Consider the following 27,322-nt stretch of genomic DNA (forward strand, 5'->3'; position numbering starts at 1 on the left):
TCCTCATTCATATTAAGAAACGCTATCATCCTTTTGTTTTTCTTTTTTTAACTATTGATGCACCAATTATCAAAGCCAAAAAGGTACTAGAAGATATGGGTTAACGATTGCCAGTCGAAACAAACTTTTATACTACATGTTTTCTTCCATAAAATATAACTTCGACATTTAATGGCGATCACAAAATCACTACACTTCTTGGTCACCATTAAATGTCAAGAGAGATATAATTAAAAAAAGTGAAAGTTATCGACGTTAAAACTTAATAGGTTTGATATAAAGTGTGCTTTCACGTTTGCTTTACAAACTACAGTCCTGTACTCATATAGCATTTGTGCTTGATTAGAACGGGAAGGTACGTGATTGACTTAATAGATATCGCTCCTGACTGAAATCTGGTATGCATTACGATTCGAAATGAAGTCTTAAAAAGGTTGATTGGCCGTTAACCATAAGCTAATTGGAAAACATTGTAAACAGTTAATTAGTATGTAATAACTTGACTAAATTACTGGTTTCCAATAGCAGTATTGCGCGAAGGAGCACCAGAGAACCAGAGCTATAGTCAACTACGTATCCATTATACAGCCTAAACACTTATTTCAGAAGAGAATTGACTGATAAATCAGTCGCTAAGTCGAAGAGGTCGTAATATGTGCTACATTTAAATTTATGAAAAGGGCGTGGAAGCTCTTTGTAAAAATTCAGAAGCCTCCTATTTCTTTAAAATTTTAACTACAGTTATTAAAATTTTAGTTTAAAATTTAAGGTTTCAGGGGGCATAATATGAGCATAACATCCAATTTGAAAATATAACTACAGAGTTGCATTGAATTTGAGTCTTGGTCATTAGAAACTAATTAAGATTCCCTAATTTTGAATTTCTTAATTTTACTTGTCGCGGGAGGGTATTTATATACATATCGGAAATTTTCCAAAACGTAGATAAAAAGTTAAAAATTATTAAAGGTTTCTATTTCTTAAATTTCAAATATAAATACAATGCTTCGCAAAAGAACAGCTTTATTTTTTAAATGGTCAGTGAGCTGATGTCACGCTCAAATGTATAGATTTAATAAGTCCAAGATCGTCTATTGATACATCGCGATGAATTACCAGAACATTTAATTTTTAATATATCGCAGATTTTCTCCAAAAATTCAGATCAGGTAATTTCTCGAATTGCATTGTTAAGGTTCCTATTGCTTAAAATTGTTTATAAATTATCTACATCGAACAACATGTACGCGATTCCGAAAGATAGTCCCGTTTCGGAAAGTTGTAGCTACAATTCTGGAAACTACAAACCAACTCTGAAGAATAAATTTATTTTCCTGGATAAAGAATGGACGATGCTTCTACAGAATTTAAACCAAACCAAGCAGTTTTGCCCAACTAAAACCTAGGTTAGGATTAAGAAACGTTTGGTTCAAATTCTTTAGAAGTACTGGACAGTTTTATATAAAAAAAATTAAAAGCCATCCAAAAGTAATACAACCATTTACAAAAATTAGGGATAAACTAAGAAAGTAGTTAGAAATCCAGAGCTGGAAAAAATAGCAAAATAAAGGAAAAATAATTCTTTCCAGAGAACTTCGCCTACTGTAGAAATGTGCTTAAGAGGTAAACCACGAACCTTAACTCAAAGAATTTGATAAAAACAAACAGACGAGTTTTAATATGGTCTCATCTGCTATATTTCATTCTACCCTATTAAAGTACCCAAATCTGCTGAAACATCGATAAAATATCAAAGCATTTGGAAACGTATCCAGAAAGGTAAAACTTTGAAAAACAGTCAAGCTGTAGGATGAAAGTGGAGTTAAAAATAAAAAAATAACAATCGTAAAAAGGGAGATGGAAGTGATACTGTTACGCAACTAAGGTAAGGAAAATAGGCAATGTGTTAATCCTATAGTTGAAGCTACCAAATACATACAGTGCATAACTTCTAAAAATGATCCATAACATTACAAAAAGCATCATGTCCCGAATAATTATTATATAGAATTGAAAATAGGAGTCGATGCAAATAATTCATATTTTTAAACCAGAGTATGCAATGGGTCTACCATAAATCATAAATAATTGTAACAGATTTAAAAAAAGAAAATGCAGTTACATCCCCATTAACTATTATGCAACAGGCATCATGAGGGCATACATGGATGATCTTACATGGAAAACGTAGGTGCAAGATGGGAGAACACAAGTCTTGTTTTGAAATGCGTAGTAGGGGAATAGATATAAAAATAAATGAACGGATCGTTCCAATTCAGGTTGGAAACAGATTAACATTCTCGGAAAAGTCTGACGAAAGCATAAAAAAGATAAAAGGAACTGGAAACGTTAATAACAATGGCAACAATAGAGAATCATTGTTGTCAGACCATGTCACGTTTGATTATTAACATATTTCATCAGATAGGATGACTAACTCACCAACACCTTTTTTTTTAAATGTACTACAAGTAATTTGTAACAATATATTTTAATTTAACCGACTCAAGTTGATTTTTTATTAATATATATATATATATATATATATATATATATATATAAAGCGAATCGGAAAACAGATTCTTCGAAATAGAAGACCGCAAAAAGTGACTTAAATTTAATCAGCCGCCATCTTGTCTCAAAATTCAAAAGCTCTATAATGGGTTAAACTTTTCGGTACTCATGCAGAGAGTGATCCGTGCTGAAATAAGGTTATTATTTAAAAAGCTATTCTTAACATGGGGAAGAGAGGGTGTTTTTTTTTTACCTATTCTGTACTTTAACCTTACAATTGAATAAAAAAAACTTTAAACCTAGAAATACGATTTAAAAAATAGCACGGATCACTCTCTGCATTAGCACCAACTTTTCAAAATAAATGGGATTTGAAAATGTACACACAAATGATTCATGTAGACAGTCATTTTTTTTATTGGTCATTTTAATATTTGTTACCCTTGTTCCGTTGGAGATTGTAAAATTTTACCTAATTTAGAGTTTGTATTATTTGGTTATTTGTAATATAATCATTGCTAGTTAGCTATTTAAACTATTTTCAAAATAAAGCCTACATTCCAATTATAAATGATTTTTTTTTATTAAACAAATTAAGTAATTCTTTCTATAAATATACTTTAGTTTAACATAAGTCGGCAATTTTCGATTCCAGATTCAGTGGCTATAATGAAATGAATACTTTCTATTTTGCTGCTATTTTTCCAACTATGCATATAATGATTAAGGTATTTGCATTAGCGATACGTAATAAAAATTACTTGAAAGTACGTCAAAACCGAATCGAAAGACCGACTCACCGAGAGAAATAAATCACCAACTAATGAAAGCTGGTCCAGGAAAGAGTCAGTCACTGGAATAGTCGAAACAGTTTACAATTTAAAAGTACAAGCTTAGTATTAGACTTACATTTTTTCATCTTTCGAAACTTCGGCCATACTATATAAATAAAAAGGGGCGGTTACGCGTTTGATAAATGACACGCAATCGTAAAAACAAAAGAGACGAATGCAAAACAAAATATTGCTAATTTAGCAGAGAAGCCAACAAACTACACAATAATATATATATATATATATATATATATATATATGGTACTCATGCATAGAGTGATCCATGCTGAAATAATAACGTTATTATTTAAAGAGCCATTCTTAACATGGGGAGGGGAGGGTGATTTGTACATATTCTGTACTTAACCTTACAATTGAATAATAAAAATAACTTTAATTAAACATGGAAATACGATTTAAAAAATAGCGCGGATCACTCTCTGAATTAGCAACATATATATATATATATATATATATATATATATATTACACACAAAAAAAATGTTACCATAGCCAATAAAAGTTTATTTTATACATACCTGGCTCATTTGTTTTGGTTTTCAAGTAGTTTTTATTGCTCTTTATTTAATTTTAAGTCATTTTTTCCGAGTGGATTTGGTTAAAAAAAAATGGCAGCATCTTTAGAAAGCAAGGCTTGTTTTGAATTTTTGTATTTTTTTTTTTACGAGAGTACTCACTACCCAGCGTACCATAAGCACCCCAACCTCCCCATGTTAAGAACGGCTTTCGACCTTGGTGTTTATTTTTAAAGTCGTTCTTTACATGAGGTTGGTGGTGTTTATACTACGCTAGGTACTCTCGTAAAAAAAAAAAATAAAATAATCAAAACACCTGTAAACGTTGCAGTCAAAACGAAGCTTTCTTTCTAATGCTTTTATTGGCTACTACAACATTTATTTCTTCTCTCTCTCTCTAGATTTTATATATATATATATATATATATATATATATATATATATATATCGTGCAGTTGGCTTCTCTGCTAAATTACCACGCACATATTTGAAGACGATTATTAAACCCAACACGAGGGGAGATTGACCCTAACCTTCATCAAACACGTCCTGCGCGAATTTCGAATAAACACAGTTGTGATGCAAGCAGTTCTGACTACGAACGCAAAATGGCGAGACAATTCAACTTTGAGAGTGTGAAGACAGACGAAACAAAGGCGCAATTGCACTTCAATTTTTAGTCAAATAGAAACAGTTCAAGCGGATACCTTTTCCATTTAATTTTTATGTTACTTTTAATAAGAAAAAGGTGAACCTGTCGTTTTTGCGTGTAACTATGTTACTTCCGTAGAAGGTTGCATAAGTCGGTTTTCAAATAATGAAGGTCTTCTACGGAAGGACTGTATGAAATATAAAGTTAAAAATTACTCTTGCAATCCCCGTACCCCACAACTTTACCTTCTGAAATTTGGCTTTAGGGATGCCTTTGGCACCAGAAACGATACCCAAATAAGCCCAGAGCGCATTTGTTTGCGCATGAAAAAGTCGGAACAAGCTTCGCTCGTTAACGAATTTGCATTAAGCATACAGCCTCTACGGATTTCTACCTTACCCACTCTTCCATAAAGAAAATTCCGTTCATAACTCGTGTGTAAAGAAATGTATCACAATTTATGCTAACTAAATTGCAAAGAAAAAAATAAGTTCATTTTCTGATCGGTATTTCGTTAATGCTTGTCACCGTTTCAGAAGTCTCCGGTTAAACACTTAATTGATGATACAAGTATTGAAAATTTATGGGTACCTATGGGGAATTTGTACCTACTTAAACCTTGTCCACTTTGAGAAAATAAATAACAGTTTGAATCGAAAAACTTGTTAAGCCAATACGAGATTATCCGCCCAAACACTGGACTGACCTCGTTAGTGCTAAAATCTTCTAGGCATCCAGTCTTTACTACTACCATTAAAAATCTCAGAACACATGATGGATTGGTTGGTTGTTTTACGGCATATCAACCCTTTTCAGGTTATTTAATGCCGAATCCAAAGATTCGGCAGAAATTTTTTTTTTAAATAGAATATATTTGTTGTTTTCAAGTCGGTTTCTATTTAACCCATAGTTGGGACCCTAACATGCACGACCACTCCGGGTCAGAGTGGACCTGGGAGCAATGGCAATTAAAGGATGGCTCCACATTCCCCAAAGCCAGCAAGCTGGGGCCACACCACTGGACATAGTTTAAGGTCATATCCAGGACCACATATGATGGAAACTGCGTTGATCCGCCATTATTATAAAGGAACGATACTACTGATAGACAAACTAACCATTTCTTGGGAAGAACGTACGGAAACACGTGAAAAGTTGACAGTTACAAGGAAATAAAAGATGTCAATGTAAAGATTAGGCACTTATTTTGGAAATGAAATGACAGATTTGTATCACCGACGCTAAAGAAAGTAATATAGTAAATTACGGCGCGAGCGGTTTGCGAGAAAACAATTGTGTTGGTATTAATTTGTTTTTTTTTTAAGGATCATTATATCGAGAATCATTTTGAATAAAAACCTATTGAAAAATACGCTTTAAATATGTAAACATTACGTAAAGAATGAGTTATCAAACATGGCCGTCTTATTTGGATAATCTGTAATTTTTCAACTAAGGTTTACATACTTAAAGTGTGCATTTCTCAATACAAAACGAGTTCTCAAATTTTTTAATTCGAAATGATTCCGCATGTAATAATATTTAACAAAAAAAAAAAAAAAAAAAAAAATTCATGCCTACACAGAAGTTTCTCGCAATTCATTTTACGCCGTAATTTAGTGACTTTGTCAGAAATATCAACACGGGTTAAAGAAAGCTTTTATAAAGAAATTAAAATAACAGGAGAAAGATCAAAGTAGATATTGTTTAAACATACTATGTTTATGCAAGTCGACAGCAGAGCACAAAGAGCCATCTTTGCTGTGCAAGAAATCCAACCGCACACTCGACGAAGGACCACGATCAGCTGGTTTTCATCGTTGAGGGAGTGCCGGAAGTTACCTTATTTCTTCGGCGAAAAAAAAATGGAATGAGTCTACTGGGGTTTAGGTGGGGGTGTAAAATCATTCATGTTAATTTTTGAGGTGGAGGGGTTAACTGAGACTATGCACCCTTTGCTAAGTGATGAATAAATAATAAATAAATAAAATATTAATTCTAGTTTTTAGCCGATTTTATGTTAACAACCCGAAAAGGTTGGCAGTAAAAAGACCCCCTCTACACCGTTTTAGACTTTAGAATGGGGAATCACATATAAATTTAATAGAAATTTATCAACTTCCTGGCCACAAGGTGGTAATAGTTATCCACTTCCGTATCAGATTGTGTTTCTAAGATCTGTCTTTAAAAACGATCGTGGGTCATCATTTCCGCTTGGTGGTTTCAGTTGTTTAAATTTATATGCGAAAGTGATCCCACTTCCTAAAGTCTAATCTGTCTGTTATATAAAAGGAACTTCGTCTTTCTGTATGAGTTCGTTTCCTATAGATTCCTGGATCGATTTTTTGAAAATATACTTTATGTGTCTGGCAGTGTGCTTAGATAGGTTTTGTATCGGGATATCTTCGAAAAGTATCAAATATCGAAACTATCTGATGAAAGAAAGAACAGGCTATTTTAATCAAAGTTAACGCTTTATACAGCCTAACATTACAAGTGTATTTGAGAAATTTTATTACCACAGAAGCAGAAAGGCCCGGCATATAAAATCGACAGTAGGTTCTTTCATATGACAGAGGCACGTTTGAAATGACTTTTTCTGTCAGAGCACAATTGAACCATGGTATTTGACTTTTGGATTTTAAACTTTAATTCATGCCACTATATAAAAAAATATTTGATAAAATCAGTAGTAGGTTCTCTACAGTGTAATGTAAATTACAATGTATTTTGGACTAAGTCACTGCGGAGAGGCATATGAAGCTTCCTCTTGGTGCACCACTGTGGCTCCCCAATCAGAGCAGGCAAAATCAATTTTATTAAAAAATGTGCAATTTCACGAACATTCATCGATCCTTATTCAATCGCGGACAACGTCGGGTGTTCCGGCTAGTATAGTTTAAAAGCAATATTACTTATGAAGAATATTTATTTCGATTAAGATTACAGTGTAACCCAGATATAAGATACCTGAATACAAGAAAAACGGATATGAGAAAGATTTTCTCTGGTCAAAAATTAGAGCCTGTGTTTATGTACAAGTAACCCTGATATAAGAAACGTGATATGGTTTAAACCTGCTATAAGAAACGTATACTCCCGGGACACGAAGTCTCTTATATCCGGGTCACACTGCATTACAATATTACTTACCAAGATCCGAAAATCAGAAATAATATTTAATGACGAGAGAGACATCAAATTCTCTGATTAGTCGAAAATCAACCTACGGTCACACGAAAGGCAACTCATAGACGCCATCACCATTATTTATTCGATTAAGTACACTATTTTAGCCGCGATAACAATTGCTCTCGGCTGGGTTCAATTGGATAAGAAGTCTTTATTTATTTGCGTCCCTACGAGAGCAGAGATAGACACAGTGTTGGTTTTTAATATGCGGAACATCCAACTCCTTAAAAGGAGACACTCTAAAAAGCTGCATCAGTCCAGAAGTATTTTTCATTCCCTGACCAAGAAAAGAAACGATAAAGTGTAGTATTAAAACAGATACTTCATTTTGCTTGAGGAAGTCTGTTGTAAAAAAAAGCTTAAAGATTTCGACAATCATCTGGCAACACTAGGGACTTTTAATAGAGAACTGTTAAACCTGATATAGTGACAATATAGACAACAAGTAGAAAGAAGCAACCTTAGTAGAAGTTAGTGTCAATGACGCTGAGTTAAACAAAGCTAAGAGGGATAATAACGATATACCAAAAATCTTATGTACGCCATGAAAAGAAACTAGAATCATGGGAAGATTTCCATCATTTTAGTAATCATAAGTGCAACCGAACTCATGAAACGAATTTCAAAAACTACTTGGCAAATATACCCGGTGAACCAAGTGCAAGCGTGATACAAACAATTGTATTTAAAGGCAGGGTCAGAATCTTAAAAAAATATCTCGGTTGGAATGTCTTATATAGCAAGTTCATGTAACTGCACCCGCAAGAATGGCCCATCCCCAGCTACAACAAAATGATAAGAAAAAAAAACCACCTAACGAGTATTTCTGTTCAAATAATATCTCTCTATTTATATGTAAATTTCGGTGCGTTGCTGTATTTATAGGTTTACATGCATAAGATTTATTCCTAAACTAATTAACAGAATTAGGACATTTAAAACACAGTTGCTAGGGTAGGTAATTTGGGCTATGTTTAGTTTAATTTAGCTTTATGAAAACGGGACAATGAGAGATGTGCCCATATTATACCTTATTATACAATTTAAATACTCCAAGAATATTGACATTTAGGGATTATTTTTTAATTGATGTCTGATTCATATTGTTAAAATTTCACAAGAATTAGAGGTACCTGAATGTTCACGAAGAGTTTTCGCCTTTTTGTTTTCTTTGCATAAATTAATTTAAACTAAATAAAAATGACATTACGACCCTTTCACGGCTAACAACTTTGTTCTAAAATAGTTTAGGAATGAATCTTGTATATACAAATACATAAAAAATATACATATATTGAGCTTTATATATGGAGAGATATAAATATATGGGTTAGATATCCGGACAAAAACAAGAAAAATATCATTTGTGTCATAGATTTTTCATTCCATGTATAAACAGTTCTTGTTTTTTTATATTGCATTTTAAATAAACTCAGTTTATTTTATAAGAAAATTAAACTCTCATAAAGATATTGAAGCCACTTGAGATTGTAAATAAGCTCGGAAACAATTGGTTTGAAGTGTTTGACACCGGATTTCTTGCTACAAGTAGTTGGTGTTTTATGTAAGGAATTTCGCTTTAGATCGCGTCTTTATACGACAGGGGCATGTGCACCTATATAAAAGCATATTGGATAGCTAGCGGTTCGAGAGATAAAAAGCACTGAATGGTTGAATAGAATCATATATAGGGAAAGAAGGGGAACATGGTGGCATATTTTAAATAGTCGAATTAAGGTTCATCGGCTAGTGTTTATTAGTGTTGGCGCACAGAAAGTCACAGATATCTCTGTCGTCGGAGCTACATAGAAAAGTGAAAAATAATGGAACAATTCCCAGAAATCTATAACGCAAATGACTACCCAGTTGCGTAGATTGAACTGCAGAATCAAATTGATGCTGTGAATGTTCAGCTAGTTCCTTTCATCCATGTATTCTATTGACACTTCAAGCTACGTGGTATATAATTCAAGATGGCGATCTGATTCACGACGCGTAGTTTAGAGAAAAAACGATAAGATAATAACGGGAAAAGGGTAGGGTTTAAAGATTGCGGTCAGAGACCCCCCCCCCAAAAAAAAACATTTCTGTATAAATAACAAATGGTTTTATATTGATGTTTTTGTTATGTATTAATAAACGAGGAATCATTTCCAGTGAAAGTCTATTTAGTAATATGCATATAAAATTGAGAAAAGCACGATTGAAATGTATTAACATTATGTGAATAAGCTTATTAAAAACATAATTGCCACCAAATTTGACCTGATGTCGTGTTTATCTAAAAAACGGCAGTCAAATTTACACTGGAAATGATTTCTCGTGTAATATTTATTAATAATGTAAATTAATTATATTTAACAGAAACATCGATAAAAAAAACTTTTAATGCGTCTACATAATTTTTCTCGCGTACTTCCCCAACCGCAACTTTTTTTTACCAGGAGAAAGGTATATAGCAAGCTAGTGTTAGAGGCTAGGAGATACAAAAGGTATTGATTGGTTGAGAAGGATCGCATTCTGAGAGTTAGAGCGCATTTGAGATATAACTAGCAGTTAGATGAAGACAGTGTAAGGTTGGCTGTGAAGGCGCTTTCTTTGCAGCCCCCCCCCAAATCTAATGGAATGATTTTAGAAATAACAAGCCTAAAACTATATGGTCCCCCGACTGATGCTTCAAATTTTATGAGAAAAATAAAAATTAGCCCCAGAAGATGTATTTTTTTTTTACCCCTAAAACACCCTGGGGCTGAAGCGTGGCTACCGAGAAAGAAAGCCGATGCATATGACAGCGCAACGTCACTTCCTAATTAAGTTGTAGGTATAGACAGCTTCTGGTATTCAACCACATGGTCATGCTAACAGGCATAAAAAATATGGCTACCAATATGTGTTACCGATTGTCCATGTATGTTCTAAAGAATAAGAACAATTCTCCATTCGGAAAATAATTTTAATCAAAATATCGTAAGTTAATTTGTGCTTGAACTTTTATTTTTATTGGAGAAAGTCGAATATTTTATTTTATTTATTTATTTATTTTTACTGCAAAACAAACAATTTTTGGGTTTGTATTACTGTACACATAGATTCGAAAAAGTTGTCAAAAAACAAATATATAACAAATAAATCTTATCAAAAGCAAGATAAGTTACTTTTCTACCAAACTGGATATATTTTTCGTGTTTTTATTCAATGTAACATGTTTATTCAGCTCGAAAAACATACATTGTTTACCGATGTATTGGAAAATTCAAAATGGCGCCCGAGTCTCTCTTTTACACGGTAAGTTCGGGAAAAGGTGTTATAAATAATAAACTAGACAAGATGCTATTAAAAAACCACCGAATATATGTGAACCTACGTCACGGTAGTATATATTGAGCGAGTTTCTAACAGTATTTTGTCTAGTTTTATAGATGTCATTTCTCAATACGAGTTTATATTAAAAGTCGTATTTATATGTCTCCACTGAAGCTGACGACGCTAGGCTAATAAACTCGGGGTTGTTGGTTTTTTAATAGATTAGTCGTTTTATTAATTTGATGAGTCTTTAAAAGGCGACGAAGGCCTCTTTATCGCTTTTAAAATTTTAATAATTATATGCACGTATGTATATGCAATTCTATTTTGATCATCCAAATTATGGGTGAGGTTCCAATACATTGAAGGCATTGTTGTTTGAATAAAAGACTTCAAGTGACACGATTTTAAAAGTAGATTATATCTTTGAAAGGAAACACTAAAAATAGGACATCGACGGGAAACTCCCAAACCAAAACTACTCCAACAATGAGATCAACAAACGGATTTAGATTTGTTTACATTTCGTCCAAACGTACGAGTAAAAGCCGTGCGAAGAGCGGACGTTAAGCTTTCTTTTTCTATTTAGACCTTTAGTTCAACTGAACAGATTTTTATATCAAGCTTTCTTAAATAAAAAACAAACTTGCATTCAATTTCTATATATATTTATGATTAGTAAGTGTGAGTTTCTGAATATTTGAGATGAGGATTGGTTATTCGTATTATTTGTATTTTTCGGACTACTGTTCTTATCTTGATTGTTATTTGCACAAGGTTTCGGTCGATGTAACCTCCGACCTTCTTCTAACTCGGGGATCTTTCTGTCGAACTCGGAAATCTGCATGGAATTTTGAACGGAACCCTTTATTTAACCCATTAGGTAGCACGCTCTCGTTCCATCAGCCATGACTGGGTAGAAGTCCTAAGCAATTCCCAATTGTATTGTGGGTGTCGCACTGGAGGTTGAAGTTTCACTCCTCAGCGCCGGCGGCACCCAAAATACAATTGCGAATTACAACTCGACCTGAGGAAGATCGGAGGTTATATCGTCCGAAATGTTGTGTAAATAACATTCAGGATGAGAATAGTAGTCAGAAGATAATAATAATAATAGGAGGCTATTGTCTATTATGCTGTTGTGTTAATACTAACGAGTAATAGAACTAATAACGAAATACTATCATCTATTAGAGGGCCTTGATGGATCTAAACAATATAATATTAATTATTTTCCCTCGCTGATAAATTTGACAATCACTCGAGTACTAGTAGAAAGTAGATAACCGAGGTTTGCTGCGGTTTGATGTTGATTAAGTTTATCCAATAACACGATTGTCCTGAAACTGAGAATTATGATTCTTTGACCGATGATGATGATACATGATAAGCAAATGCATATCTGAAATACGAGAAAATGTCAATTAGTATGAGATATAATATTTAAAACCTTTCAGCTTCTTAATACGTTTCCGGTTGCTAGATGTCGGCGAAGGAGCATTGTGACAGAGTGCAGACGTGCGCATGACAGCACAAGCAACGTATACAAATGACTGAGTGTGTGTGAGGTGATGTCACAGCGAGGAAGGAAGAAAGAAAAATATTATTAAAAAGAAAAACGTGGATTCTTGATGTTAGTGAGCAGGACAGCAATAGACGCGTTACACAAGTGACCAGAGAGCGTCAGAAAAAGACGCTTCCTAAACATGGCCGGAAAAAGAGTGCCAAGGGTTAGACACGTCAGAGTCTTGTTAGCACATTTGGAGTATGAAAAGACTTTTGAACAATAGACAAAGCGCTATTCTGCAAAGTATCTGTAATTTATCTTTATCGTTTTTATTTATCTTTTTGTTTTTGCAAACATTATCTTGACTAAAGCTAAAATTCGTTACCCCCTCGCCATAGGCAAAATACTGTTTCACTCTTATATGCCAAGTAAACTAGCGAAAAAAAGCCTATGGAAAGCAAATCCTAGAAGTTTCAGAAACCTGGACTTATTTTTTTCCTACATTAGAAGAAGATACGACTTTATTTAAGTAATATACTTAATATCTACAATTACTATAAACTCGCTTGTATTGAATATGTGGCTTCCTTGCAATCTATAACAAACCACGGAATATAGTTTGCCTTACTTTCAATTTTATCTGTACTTGAAATATACAGTGATCTTAGATACGTCACTAAGACTATTTCTTAATAGATACACAATGCTTTGTGCCTGACCTAATTGACTGTCTTTAACTGCGAATTCCGACGCGACATGTACTAATAGTTTCTCATTACGGTAGAAACACCCCTCTCTTGCGTGCTACGTATATCCAATACATTCTTTTCCTCCAAGACGACTGCCATTGTCTGATTTGCATGTTAAATAAAAAGAAAAAAATGAAATTTTTCTTCTTTTTATAACTAAATATTACGTGACTATAAATTCTAAAAATTAATTCTACTGTATTCTGTAAGTTAATACTCTCCTAAAAACTTACAGTCTATTCTACTCCCCAAGCTGCTACTAACACTCATACATTACACACGCCGTGGAGTGGGGTCCTTAGTTTCAAACATTAACCTTCGCACGCTGACCGATTGGAGGTTACTATCACTAAACATCTACACATTTCTACCGCCAAGGCATACATTATTTTATTCTTACCCATGGAGATACTTACTAGCTATGGTCTATACTTAGATTTACAGCTATCTACATTACACAGCAATAGCTGTCTTTTCCTTAGTTTTGCAATGATAAATACAAAAAACTGCACTGATACTCTGTAATGCAAAATACAACTTTATGATTTTTAAACGAAAGCTTAAGATATCTTCATTAGAAGTGGAAACATACTTAAAACGTACAACCTCCATATATTTGCTGGAAATCTGCCCATATATATTTACTTTATTTTACATATTGAATACGCCATAGCTTATAATTTTACTTCCAATTTATACCTGCACTGTATTGTACTTCATATCAAAAATGAAGTTACTTGTATTTGACAGCATAGATACAGCACTTAACCCTCATGCCATCTAAAATACCCAGAGCTTGGGCAACCACATTTTTAACTAAATATCAAGCCATTCTGTAACGCGTTATCCAATTCCTAAGCCAACTTATAAATAATAAAAAAATGTTTGAATTTAAAGCAAAAATATTAAACCATATCTTAATTCCTTCCAACTAACCTGCTGCAAACATAGCTGCTTCCACTGCATGAACTTTTACTCAGTAACAATGTAAGAGCAATGTCCCTTAATCACTTTGAGGAGTGTAATTTCTCAGTATACATATAACTAATTAACCCAGTAACATTAACTACCCACGCTGGGTCGCAGAAATACAGGGATTAGGACCCAGGCGCGGGGAAAACCATCTCGGTGCTGATGGACCCGTAGATCTTCCCAGGTCATCTGTCTAGGAGAAGGAAAACTCTGAAGCTAAACCTAAGGGGATGGAGGCCCCTCCAGTCTTGGATGACACCCTTCCAAGAGCTGGCGACTCAAACAAATTACCGGTCTGCAAACCTAAACTGCTTAAGAAGTAGATAGGCACTGTCTATCGCCCGGCTTCCATACTCCTTCTTTGCCTATTAGCCAGGCGTAGAGGTCGAAGCACAGGGATTCGACAGAAACACTCAGTGGTCGATCTTCTTTCCTGTCTAGAACAATGAACGCCGTTTTCCCCCTCTCCGACACATCCATCCCCCTTTAAACTGGGCGCTTGGGAGTGCTTGGACACCATAATGCTAGTACAAGTAGATTGGGTTGATTCTCAAAACTTTACAACAAATGCCTTAATGAATCTTGCTTTCCTGCCTGCTGGAAAACTGCTTCTATGGTAGAAGTTTTTAAGAATTCTGGCGAAAGAACTGACCCAGTAAAGTACCGCCCCATTAGGCTCCACCCACTTTTGCCAAAATATTTGAGTCCATAATTAACCAAGCTCTAGTTCATCACCTTACAGATGTTAAACTTCTGACCGACCAATAATATGGATTTATGAGAACCCGTTCCACAGCAGACATCCCAACTGTAATCTCTGAGCGTATATACCATTCACTTGACAAAGCAGGGGAGGGTAGAGCGGTAGCTATATATATATATATATATATATATATATATATATATATATATATATATATATATATATATATATATATAAGGCTTTTGACAGGGTATAGCATGAAGGTCTTCTCAAGAAAATCAGATCATACGGTATCACTGGAAGAATACTTAACATAATTAAATCTTTCTTAGATAAGAGAAAAATCCAGGTTGTCCTGGACGGTAGTACATCTAAACAATATAATATAAATGCGGAAGTGGCTCAGGGGTCTATCCTTGGACCTCTATTATTCCTAATATTCATAAATGACCTCCCTGAGAAAATTCTGTGAGATGGGTATATATGCTGATGACACCACGCTCTATAACAAACACCACAGTAAAACAAATGAACACATATCTAAAAAAAAATGGCAGAAACACTAGAGGATAACCTCCAATCTGTAGTGAAATGGGGACAAAAATGGATGGTCACATTTAATGCTGCTAAGACTAAACTTATTTCCTTCAATGACTACAAGAAACCTTCTCTACCACCAATAGCAATGGCGAAAGACTCTTTATCTGAAAGCACATCTTTTAAACTTGTCGGTCTAACGTTCACAGGAAACATGAGTTGGAACAATTACATTGAGAACATTGCCAGGACCGCTGCGAAGAAGGTAGGTTCTCTCTACTGTGCTAGAAAACTACTAACGCCCGAAAGTATCCTGTACCTCTATAAGGCCACCAGTCGCCCAAGTATGGAGTATTGTTATCATATTTGGGCCGGTGCATCTGCTACTTGTCTCTCACTCCTTGACAAGGTTCAAAAGAGAGTCACCAACCTAACAGGTCCTGAACTGTCATCCAAGTTTCAGCCTCTGTCCCATCGACGTAATGTAGCATCCCTCTGCCTATTCTACAAGTATTTTAACGGTGAATGTTCCGACGAACTGCAAGCACTTGCACACCCTCTACGTAAATACCCCCGACAAACCCGACAAGTAGTAAAATCCCACCCCTTCACAGTAGAGATCCCTAGATGTAAGAGAGCCTTCTACTCCAGTAGTTTCTTCCTCAGAACCGCTAGACTTTGGAATTCCCTTCCAGGTTCCTGCTTCCCCAACTGTACTGACATGCCGAAGTTCAAGTGTGACGTAAACCGACATCTTGCTGCCCAACTCCCCACCTTGTACCCCTGTAGCCTGTGTCCCTAATAGCAGCCCCCTACATCAAAGTGGCAATGTGCCTTGTTTGGGGTGAAAATGTAATAAATAAAAAAGTAAAACAAAATAAAATAAATAAATGTCTGTTGTTTCACTGAAAAAAATGTGAGTCGGACTCTTTCCTTGTCTTCTGTTCCTTGCCTGCATATAATGTTTAGGTCCCGAGTGTTGACATGCGACGACTACGTTCCAACATGAACATTAAAGATGTATGAATCACTTTTTTGTAGGGCTGTCTATTTACTTCTGTCACGTCTGTGTAAATTGTGCCTGCGTTCAAGTTGAGAAATGTTTTCTTACTTTCAGATATTTCAGTAGAATGTGTTTTCTAAAAACAAGTACTGCTCTGAACTTTTGTTGAATTACATACAAAGTCACATAGTCACGATACAATTTTCACAATGATAAAAAGCTGATTGAACGTCTGAGAAAGAGTGAAGTTTTTTTTTTTTTTTTACATTTGTGGCTATCAATGTAAGCTTAAAAAGCGATAACAAAAACATAGAACCAACAGTGCGTGGCCGGCGAGGAAAAAAATTTCGTCTTGTTTACATTGAACCACTAGCCTAAAAGTAGTTAGCACACACACACACACACACACACACACACATATATATGCGTTGTTTTTTTTGTCAAAATATATGCAACGCTTCTAACGCATGTAAAATTTTAAAATTCATTTAGCGCGGCTAACGCGACACCCTGCTGGTTACTGTTTTTAAAAATCATACCGTTATATGACCGACAGACTAACACTCTTCCACGCTGATTCCACCATGCAGACCAAAAAACAGAAAAAAACAAGCAAACAAAAACAAACAAACAAACAAACAAACAAACAAAAGAAAAACAGACTTTCATTGACAAGGATGCGTATCATCGAAATATCTGAATAAACAAACACATTTATTTAGAAAAAGAAATACGCGTTGTTTTCTAGCCTTCCAAACGTATTTTATATACGTAATTCATAATTTCATATATATGGATATATAAAAGACTTTGTGTGTGTGTGTGTGTGTGTGTGTGTGAGAGAGTTCCTTCCTCATAGGATTTTGTATACCAACACAGACGGAATTTGATGAACAACATTATCATTATTATTTATTCATTTATTTATTCATCTATTTATTCATTTATTCATTGCGAATTAGTCAACCGGGCAAATTATTCCACGTGACATATAACTATAGTATACTATAGTAACTATTCTATACTTTCACCTAACAATTAAATAAACAAAAATACCGTAAAACTTGAATTTAACTTGAAAATCCTATTTAAAAGATAGTACGACCCATATTCTGCATAAGTACGAGGGTCGTTCCAAAAGTAAGGCCTCCTATTTTTTTTTTACTCAAAAACTAAAAACCTACAAACACGAGAATCATACCCTTAAAACGAACAACCCTTTTGTACCTCATATTTTTTTTTCTATTTTCAATGCACTTTTGTCAGCCTCTTTTGATTTCTCGCTCGTAAAAGCCCGAAAGACATTTATCATTCACATGTCTGTTGCCACTCTTGAAGTCGATGAACACATCTCTTAACTATACTGACTTCAACTGCATCGGCTTTGTAAACATTCAACAGGCGTCGATGAATGTTGATCGGTTCAATATTTTTAAGCATGAAAGAATTCAATAACATATCTCCTAACTCACGTCTACGGCAGCGGTTGCATTCTTAGAGTCTCACGCTGTCAATATCTGCGACAGAGAGATGAAACTTTCAGGTTATGAATGCATAAGTTCAGTTATAATACCAATGCAATTTGCAATCTTCTATGATCCATTCGGGCGGAATAAAAATAAGACATTACTTTTGGAACGTTCCTCGTATCATGTTTTGTAGACTTAACAGGTAAAGTTACGCACGCACGATACACCTTGCACAGTGGTAAAAACTGGTTAGGGACCTGAGGAACAGGCTCAGATTATTTTAACTATTATGGATACATATGCAAAATTCAAACAGTTGCGCTTTAAGGAACGATTAAAATCCAGTTGGAGCTTCTGAAATAGCAGTCGAATATATTGCAACTGATAGAATGTTCCATTCTTAACAAAGTCAAAAGGAAAATAAATTGATAAAAATTAAGATCTTGAACTCGGCCTGACGAGCCCCAAACCACCATGCTATGTAGGCCTTTCCCCTATAGGGTTGGGGCAAGTATTTCTAAATTCCGTGACCCACAAATTGTGCGTCAGTATTTTGGCAATGAGTACGGACCAGCTGCTAACACAGTTGGCGATGTGATGTGCGAGTAAAAGACGAGACTTCAGTCGCAGACTTTGTTTTTTCTTTATTTCGTTTATGGTTGGCATGGCGTCCTGTTTTTCTCTCGCTAGAAATGGGATTGCTCTAATCCTTCAAACGAAGAACAAACCACAGCAGTAGATTTATTTGCCACCCCTCAATGGAAAAATGCGTCAAAAAGGTCACTAAATTTGAGGATAGAATTCCTATCCCCCTATCTCCCATTGAGCACACAAATGTCGGTCACGTCTTTTTTTTTTTTTTAAAGTTGTTTTGTTTTGTAGCAAAAAAACAAAACAAAAACAAACAAAAGCAATATATAACTGAGAAAAACAAAACTCATCAAACACGAATATCCATAGAATGCGTCCATTAAGTCTGCGTGCTTAATGATGGCCAAGCTATTTCAGACCTAAGCGTGACAGACCTGCGAAAATGCAATTTCAAACTGACAGAGAGAAAATTCTCTTTGAAACTTGAGATTGACAGAGCAACGAACCGACCGACTGGCAGAGAGAGCGTCTTATTAATAAATTGTCAGAAAGTTCGATAAGATATATTTACATATATGAGAATACACACACACAACCCCCTCCTCCAGAAATAAAGGGACACGTGAATCACGTGAAGTGATTGACGAACTTGCTGAGCATATTCAAGAGAACCTTAAAAGAAACAACCCACGAATAAAACCACTTGCAAAAAAGGAGTATTTCTAGCTTGGCCGTGACTGACTAAAGAAAATAGTGATTAACAGATAGATTCTCTTATAGAAATGCTTGCATGCATACGCACATGACAGAGTAGCCTATGAGACCATTGAAATAGAAACACATTGCAAAGGGGTTATATTCTAGAAACGTGGTTAAAATACGGCATCACATAGCATTAGCTGTAGAGAAGGCAGCTGCAAGTACATAAAATTTCACTAGAAAAGAGAAAAACAACCTTGTTTTTAAGTTACTTCTTACTTACTACCAACAGTGCTCAATACGTGAGTAGAGCTAAGTAGTAAGTTATGAAAAAATATATAGCAATTAAGCTTCGTCAGCTTAATAGCCTCACAAATCCACATGAAGATGAAATGCGGGAAATTTTGTGTAGCTTAATTGCCATATATATATATATATATATATATATATATATATATATATATATCTATATATATATCTATATATATATATATATATATATAGTAAGAATAAAGAAAATAATAGTATCTATATGTTGCGGAAAATGCTTCAAAAAAACTACACCGCTCTCTTAAATGAATAAGACTGATTAAATATAAATAAAAAAAAATATTTAAGACATCTGCTTGTCAAACTTGACATATGTTAAAACAAACAAACAAACAAAAAATTGGTGTAAAGAACAGGTGAATCCATTGACGGGATCGAAAAAGTGTGGAGGGCATTTGTGAGAGAACCCTTAGAGGAGCCTTTACAGAGGAACATGTACCAGAGCTATTTCAGAATTGAGCATGGCAGACAATATTTGATGGGCAGAGCCGCTTATTGGAATGCTTTGATGCACCTAAATAAATTAATGAAAATCTCTATAAAAACTTAAGTATATGTTTACGTCTTGCTTAACTGGTATCTAATGACAATCAATCAAATTTAATGCTAATCTGAAACAATCTGTAATATGGCTTAAACATAAGGGCTCTTAAAAATTGAAACTAGGAGTGAATACATCCGTGCATACAGGATTACCTCTTAAACTAATCAACCAATCACTACGAAAGTGAGAAAACAGCTGCTAGGCTTAAGGATGAGTAAAGTGGTTTATATCTAGTTCAGATTTATATAAAGTGTACAAAAAAGTGTCGAAGTTTGTCGAGAAAATTTAGGTACATGTATTTTTTCGTGGAATTTAACCATAGGTGTTAGACTTCAAATAATATTCTCCCAAATTTAATTTCATTATTTGGAGTGTTAAAAATGGGGTTTAATAGGACATAATATGGGTATATAACGTTCGATGTGAAAATTCAAATATTTCAGATTTGCATTAAATTCGATTCATTGTGATTAGAAACCCCCAAAAAATTTATTGCTAAATTACAGTTTCTTAAGACCCGTGAAACTTAAGCCCTATTTATGATTTGCACTTCATATAGTTTCAGATTAGCATAAAATTGAACTCTTTTTCATTATATAGCAATTAAACAAAATTTCCAGAATTTCATTTTCATCTTAAGACCCCTTATACTTGGGCTTTCAACTTTCTACAATCAAAATCATGTACTGCAAAAATCATGAAAATTTTGAGTAAGGATTCTAGACATGACGTTTTGTTGCATTATATCTTGATTTAAATCTTCGTAAGAAAACATACAAATGATACAAAACAAAATTTTTACCAACGCTGGGATAACTATTCTTTTTGTTACTGATACATAAAAGCAATTAAATGGATTCAAAAGAAAAACTTTTTAGGGCATTTGGTCTAATTATGCTCGTTTAGCGCGGCTCTGATCGCTGCGCACAATCCTGTTTTTACTCTTTAAACATCACCAGAAACGTGAAAGAGCGAGCGAGCGAGCGAGCGAGCGAGCGAGAGAGAGAGAGAGAGAGAGAGAGAGAGAGAGAGAGAGAGAGAGAGAGATCGGTATACAGATAGATATAGAAAGGGGATACTTGAAGTTATCTTTGGTACTGCATTTTTAAAACAAGTCTTCACTTGTTCGCCTCTAAGGAGTTCTATCGAAAATACTTTCATGTGCGTTGATCACATGATTTATGTGTAGCTTACTTCCGTTTCCCATTCCCACATGTGTAAAATTTTACTTAATGAAGTTTACTTCCTATGATTACATGTTTTTTTATTGAACCCAAGTGCGCGCACTATATTCCAAGTGATAATCTACCCGTATCTAAAACTAAATCTGGTGTTTCTTTAAATATGTAAACACGTAGATGTGTCTTACGTAGGGGACTAGGATATATATATATCCTAATCCCGTTACAAAAGAATAATGAAACGAATGGAATTGAAGGAAACAAAAACTCAATTGATGGATAAGATAAACGTCGTTTATTTACTGTTGAAAGAATGCATGTTTTAGATATAACATGTGTGCGGGAGGGAATTGCATAGGCCTATGTGATTTTGCTCCTCACGTTTGTTGCAGGGTAATGTCAGGAAACCGTGAACAATGTTTGTCGAGCTCGAATTTTTCTTTTAAATTCGCTATGAAGTCGACAGCTCCGTGTTCGTTTTGTGCCGAGTCTGACGACGGGTTTCGTTATTGTAATTCGTTGAGGTACTTGTCGGTAGTAGATCACTTGTTTTTCTTGTTGAAAAGTTCGTTTTTTTTCTTTATCAAATAAAACGCGCGACTCGCTCAAAACAATTAATTTAAAAAAGATAGGGTCACCATGCTTGTTCGTTTCGCGTCAGTCGGGCGCCAGTTTGTTGTGGACTTGTGGCATAGGAGGAAATGCGTGTTCCTCGCGTTCGGTTGTCACCATTTTGTGGTGGTGGTGCAAAATAGGGAAAATGAATTGTCTCGAGGAAGAAACGAACGACGTGTTAAATTGAATTAAACGAACAGGAATTTCTTTCGCGAAAGAAATAAATGAAAGAAAAGGGTACCACACGTGTTTAGTTTGGCATGCGTCTCTCGCTGTTAACTGGTGAGAAAGGGTCTATAGTTTGCCGTGCGTCTCTCGTTGTTAGCTGGTGAGAGGAAAAGTGTATAGTTGTAGAGAGAGAGAGAGAGAGAGAGAGAGAGAGAGAGAGAGAGAGAGAGAGAGAGAGAGAGAGTGTATGAGTGCTTCGTTCAACCTCATCCATTTAATTTTAAAATAAAGGGGTAACCATCATTTGTATAGAGAGAATGATGAAACGAATGGAATTGAAGGAAACAAAAACTCAATTGATGGATAAGATAAACGTCTTTTATTTACTGTTGAAAGAATGCATGTTTTAGGCATAACATGTGTTCATGTCCGCGCGAGTGTAACCATCGTTTGTAGAGGGATTGGTGTTATAGAAGGAAAAAGGAAATGTGTCTTCATCTCACGTTCGGGTCATTTTCTATTGCTCGCGAGTGGGAAAAGAAGTGAGTGATGTAGTGGAAAATGGGAACGACAGCCCAGCGTGTAGACAAAGACAAAGGATAGATGGTTGACGTCAGTTAGCAGTCAGCTACGCGGTGGTTTATCAGGGACGAGTAGTAGATAGAGAGAGAAAGAGTGAGAATGTGTACGTATGGTCTGTTAGCTTTTTGCCGCACATAGTAGCAAGTGGTGTGGAGCACGCGGTCGGTCCATAGACCGACCAGCTCGAAAGCTGGGCCTAAAAGAAGGAGCCGCTTATTGCTCTTTCTTTTATACTTGTTTCCGGAGTGTCTTTTGCACATGTGTGGATTTCCTTTGAAAGAGGAAGTGACGTCGTCCATGTGTGCGTTCGTGTGCGCGTGTGTGAGTACATGTGTGTACGTTAGCGTGTGTGTATATATACACGTGAATGTGAGTGTATGTACGCGAACGTGAATATATGTACGTGTGTGGACGTGGGCACGTATGTCTGTGTGCGCGTATGTATATGACAAGTAATATAGCTTGAAATGTGAACGCGTGTTTTTGTGTGAGACTTGAAAAGGCTCGCGTACTTAGGATGATTTGATGATTTTGAAGTTTATATTTTATATTGGTGAAGTAAATAGTTCATAAACGTAAGGGGAACATATAAAAATATACATCTAAATACGACACTTTATGGGAAAGTTTGCGTACGTCATGCATGAGTGTCCAGGAAAAAAAAACACAAACAAATAAACAAACAAAAACACAAACAAATAAACAAGCAAAAACACACAAACAAACAAAAACAAAAACAAAAACAAATAAACAAACAAAAACACACAAAAAATAAACAAACAAAACAAAAACAAATAAACAAACAAAAACACACAAACAAATAAACAAACAAAAACACAAACAAATAAACAAACAAAAACAAAAACACAAACAAATAAACAAACAAAAACAAAAACACAAACAAATAAACAAACAAAAACAAAAACACAAACTAATAAACAAACAAAAACAAAAACACAAACAAATAAACAAACAAAAACAAAAACAAATAAACAAACAAAAACAAAAACAAATAAACAAACAAAAACAAACAAAAAACGCGAACGCCAGAATTAGCAATTCATTAGAGTTAAATATGCCATTTATTAGTGCATCTATAATAATTTCGAAAACACACGAAAAATATACACACTCTTATTTCAACAATCGTATGCATCAAAATAATATTTTTTCTTTCTTTAACATTGAGAACCTCCAGTAAATTCAGATATTTCAAAATGTTACATAACAACGCATAATAGTTTCCATACAATGCATATCTATTAATATGTGATTAGCTCTATATGTTTATATATTTCTATGTATAGGCGTCACTTCTAAACTAATTAACCGATCATTATGAATGTAGGAACATGTTTGCTCGCGTAATGGTGAGCAATGTGGACTATATTTTGCTTAATTTTAGTTTTATGCTAATGAGAGAAAGGGGAGGTGGAAGCTGTTCGTCAAAATTCAGATAGGTATTCAACATCGATTAATAAATTTTCTCAAGATTTCAGTTTCGTTTGTGTATTTTAAATGGTCTTAGAAACACACAACTTCCTATTTGATATTTGGAAATTCAAATATTTCAGATTTAGATTAAATTAGATCGGTAGTCTTTAAACACCAATTAAAAAGATTCACTGCTAAATTTCAAGGTCACTTAAACATTTTTTAGAATCAAAATTATGTAATAGAGTTTGATCAAACGTGGAATAAGGATTCTAGACATAAGATTTAGCATAGTTATGCCTTAATTTTAATTCTCGTGTAGTGGCAGTAACGTGGTGCAAAACTATTCTGTTTGGAAAATTAATTTTACTCATCGTTGGGACGGACATTCTTCTTGACAAACGAAGGGGGAGGTAATGCCTGGGGAGATTACATCATGACAGCAAAACATGTACTATACTACAACACTTTGAATTGAATATTGAAAGATTGTGCTATAGTCTGAAATTGTATAGTAAATGTAAATGAGGATTGAAAGATTAGTATAATAATAGTAGTAATAGTTAAGTTTCGGCTTCAGACGGACAGGTACCAAATCTACATAAGTAAAAGATATATATTTATATATATTTATATATATATATATATATATATATATATATATATGTGTGTGTGTGTTAGTGTGTGTGTGTGTGTGTGTGTGTGTGTGTGTGTGTGTGTGTGTGTGTCCAATGTTTTGATTTCCCCTGTCGTGATGATATTTGTGACGGAAAGAGCCAGTGGTCATGACTCAGCGCCGTAGAATTCAACGGTAAGAGTAAATAATCACCGAAGATCAATAAAATTGATTTTGATAAACCCACCGTTCGAATAGAAATCAGACCAGGAAGCATCTTGTAAATCGATTGATCGATTTGTATTGATGAGGTTTATCTTATGCCAAGAAATACGCACGAATTTAAACAAATGTTGATTGCGAAATACGAAAAGAAAAAGGGTGAGGAGGGGGATTCAGAGAGACTAATGAAAACAAAAGAAGTAAGCAGGGGAAGGCACTAAAAGACCTTCGACCAAATTCTTCTTATCGAATATATTGTTAATTAACGAACTGATACGAAAGTAATAAATATTTCTCTCTCTAAAAAAAAACAATACTTATTTGGGTGTTATAGAAATCGATATGAACATTCTATTAAGTTTCAATAAAAGTTACATTTTCAGAAAAATCTAAAGAGAGCATTGAGCTTTTCCTTCGATTTTATATTTTTTTTTACATAGGCATCAACACTTATCAAGGCGCAGAGACCACTCGAGGATAAGGGTTAAAAAGTGTACAGTAATCAATTGGACAATATAGTAATCGTTAGTAATGGAAAATCGGTAAATTTGTTAGCTTACATGGAACGGTTCATCAAGAAAGAAGCGAACAAAGAAAGACCTGTTTTAAAAATGTAATAGCAAAGCTACCATGCAGCCCCCATTTCTGTCTATCTCTCGTAAAAAGTATAAATGCAGGTTATATTTAGTTTTTATTTAGTTTTATATAAATAGCGTAAGAAATTGAAGCTCCTCCTAAACATACATATATTTCTGATTTATATAAAATGTTGACAATATATATTAGATATTAATTATTAATTATTCGCCAAGTTTCAGTTTCTCTTGGTGCATTTAAAAGACTTTACAGTGCATAATATGGACACAAGCTCTAATTTGAAAATCTGATTTGTATTGAATTTAACATCAGTAAAACAAAATTTCCTGAATCTTAAGACCTCTTAAACTTAAGCCTAAAATTATAGATATATTAAAAATCATGTATGAGATTTTGATCAAAATTGGAATAAGGATACTAGACATAAGGTCAAGTATAACTGAATTTTGATTGTAATACTTGTAAGGGCACATAAAAATATTGCAAAACTATTTCACTCGAAGAATTGATTTAACCCGTCCTAGGACGGGTATTATTATTGTACTGTATGGACACAAGTGGCCACCATGGAAAAAGAAATCGGCTAAATACTATATATTTGATTTAAAAGTCAGGAGTGCTAATTCGTGTTGGCTGTATTTATGTGAATAAAACAACTCATTCATATATATATATATATATATATATATATATATATATATATATATATATATATATATATATATATATATATATATATATATATTGCCGTTGGGTCCCGATTTCAAATCTCGCTAGATACAGCCACTCTGACGAATCGTAGACGACGAAACACGTGTCAGTGGATAATTACATTTTAAAATAATATATATACCGCTCCCCATGTGGGGGTACAAAATTGGTTAAAAGAGAAAATTATTCCCAACTCGCATTTAGGTAAAAATGCACTTTCGTAAATAATTGAATTCATTCAAAACATATCGCTAAAGCCAAAACAAAAACAACATCTAAGTAAATCGCGATATATCCAGTCAGTTGGGGAGATGGTCCAGGGGTAAGGGTTTAGGCTCATTGCCGTTGGGTCCCGATTTCGAATCTCGCTAGATACATCCATATCGCTAAAACCAAAACAAAAACAACATCTATCTCTCTCTATATATATATATGTATACGGTATTATTTCTTACTAGTGCATATATTTCGTCAAAAATGACAGAGAAATACTATATTAAATATCAAACGTTTTTTAACGCAAATAGGTCGCAAATGAGTATGTAAACCAAGCAAAATGAATTATTTTTGTCTCATTTCCCAACCGGATTTCCTTTAAAATAATTGATGTCGCTAATAGTAACGTTTATTCCTTTTTCTTTTTCTTTTTCGTATCGCCAACCTAATCTTGTATTGTTATAGTTTAAACAGGACAAGATTCTTTTAACTTCATAAATCATCTTTTTATAAAAGTAACTAGCTATAAAAGTAACTATAAAAGTAACTATCATCTTTTTATAAAAGTAACTGCCCGGTCGTACAATACGTTTAAACATGATATTTTAATTTATGCAGATTGCGTATGTATTATTATAGAATCGACCCTTAATTGATTATTATATACTACGAGAAATAATTTGCTTAGTGGACTGATTCACATCAAAAATAATAATAATGATAATGTAGTTCATCAAATTCCGTCTGTGTTTGTTTGCAATATTACGTCAGCTGATATTTGGGCTCGATGATGAATGCCATGGATAAGTCACTTCTGATTAATGTTTAGATCTAAAATAAGCAAAT

At 34.2% G+C, this 27,322-nt stretch overlaps 1 protein-coding gene across 6 annotated transcripts in view; it reads right to left on the bottom strand.

Annotated features, from left to right (window-relative positions):
- Positions 1-27,322, bottom strand: part of LOC145295925 (uncharacterized) — a 425,549-nt gene that overhangs the window by 169,404 nt on the left and 228,823 nt on the right. The window contains exon 1 of one of the 6 annotated variants that reach the window (XM_080141745.1): positions 6,253-6,338. The exons of the other annotated variants lie outside the window; for them this stretch is intronic. Coding sequence (XP_079997871.1) covers positions 6,253-6,291 — 39 coding nt within the window. The 5' untranslated portion in view covers positions 6,292-6,338. Of the gene's footprint in view, positions 1-6,252; positions 6,339-27,322 lie in introns of those variants that run through there. 6 annotated transcript variants of the gene reach the window in all.

The sequence above is a fragment of the Euprymna scolopes genome, chromosome 16 (genome assembly GCF_053919585.1).
Source record: "Euprymna scolopes isolate OS-2025 chromosome 16, ASM5391958v1, whole genome shotgun sequence".
NCBI classification, from domain to species: domain Eukaryota; kingdom Metazoa; phylum Mollusca; class Cephalopoda; order Sepiida; family Sepiolidae; genus Euprymna; species Euprymna scolopes.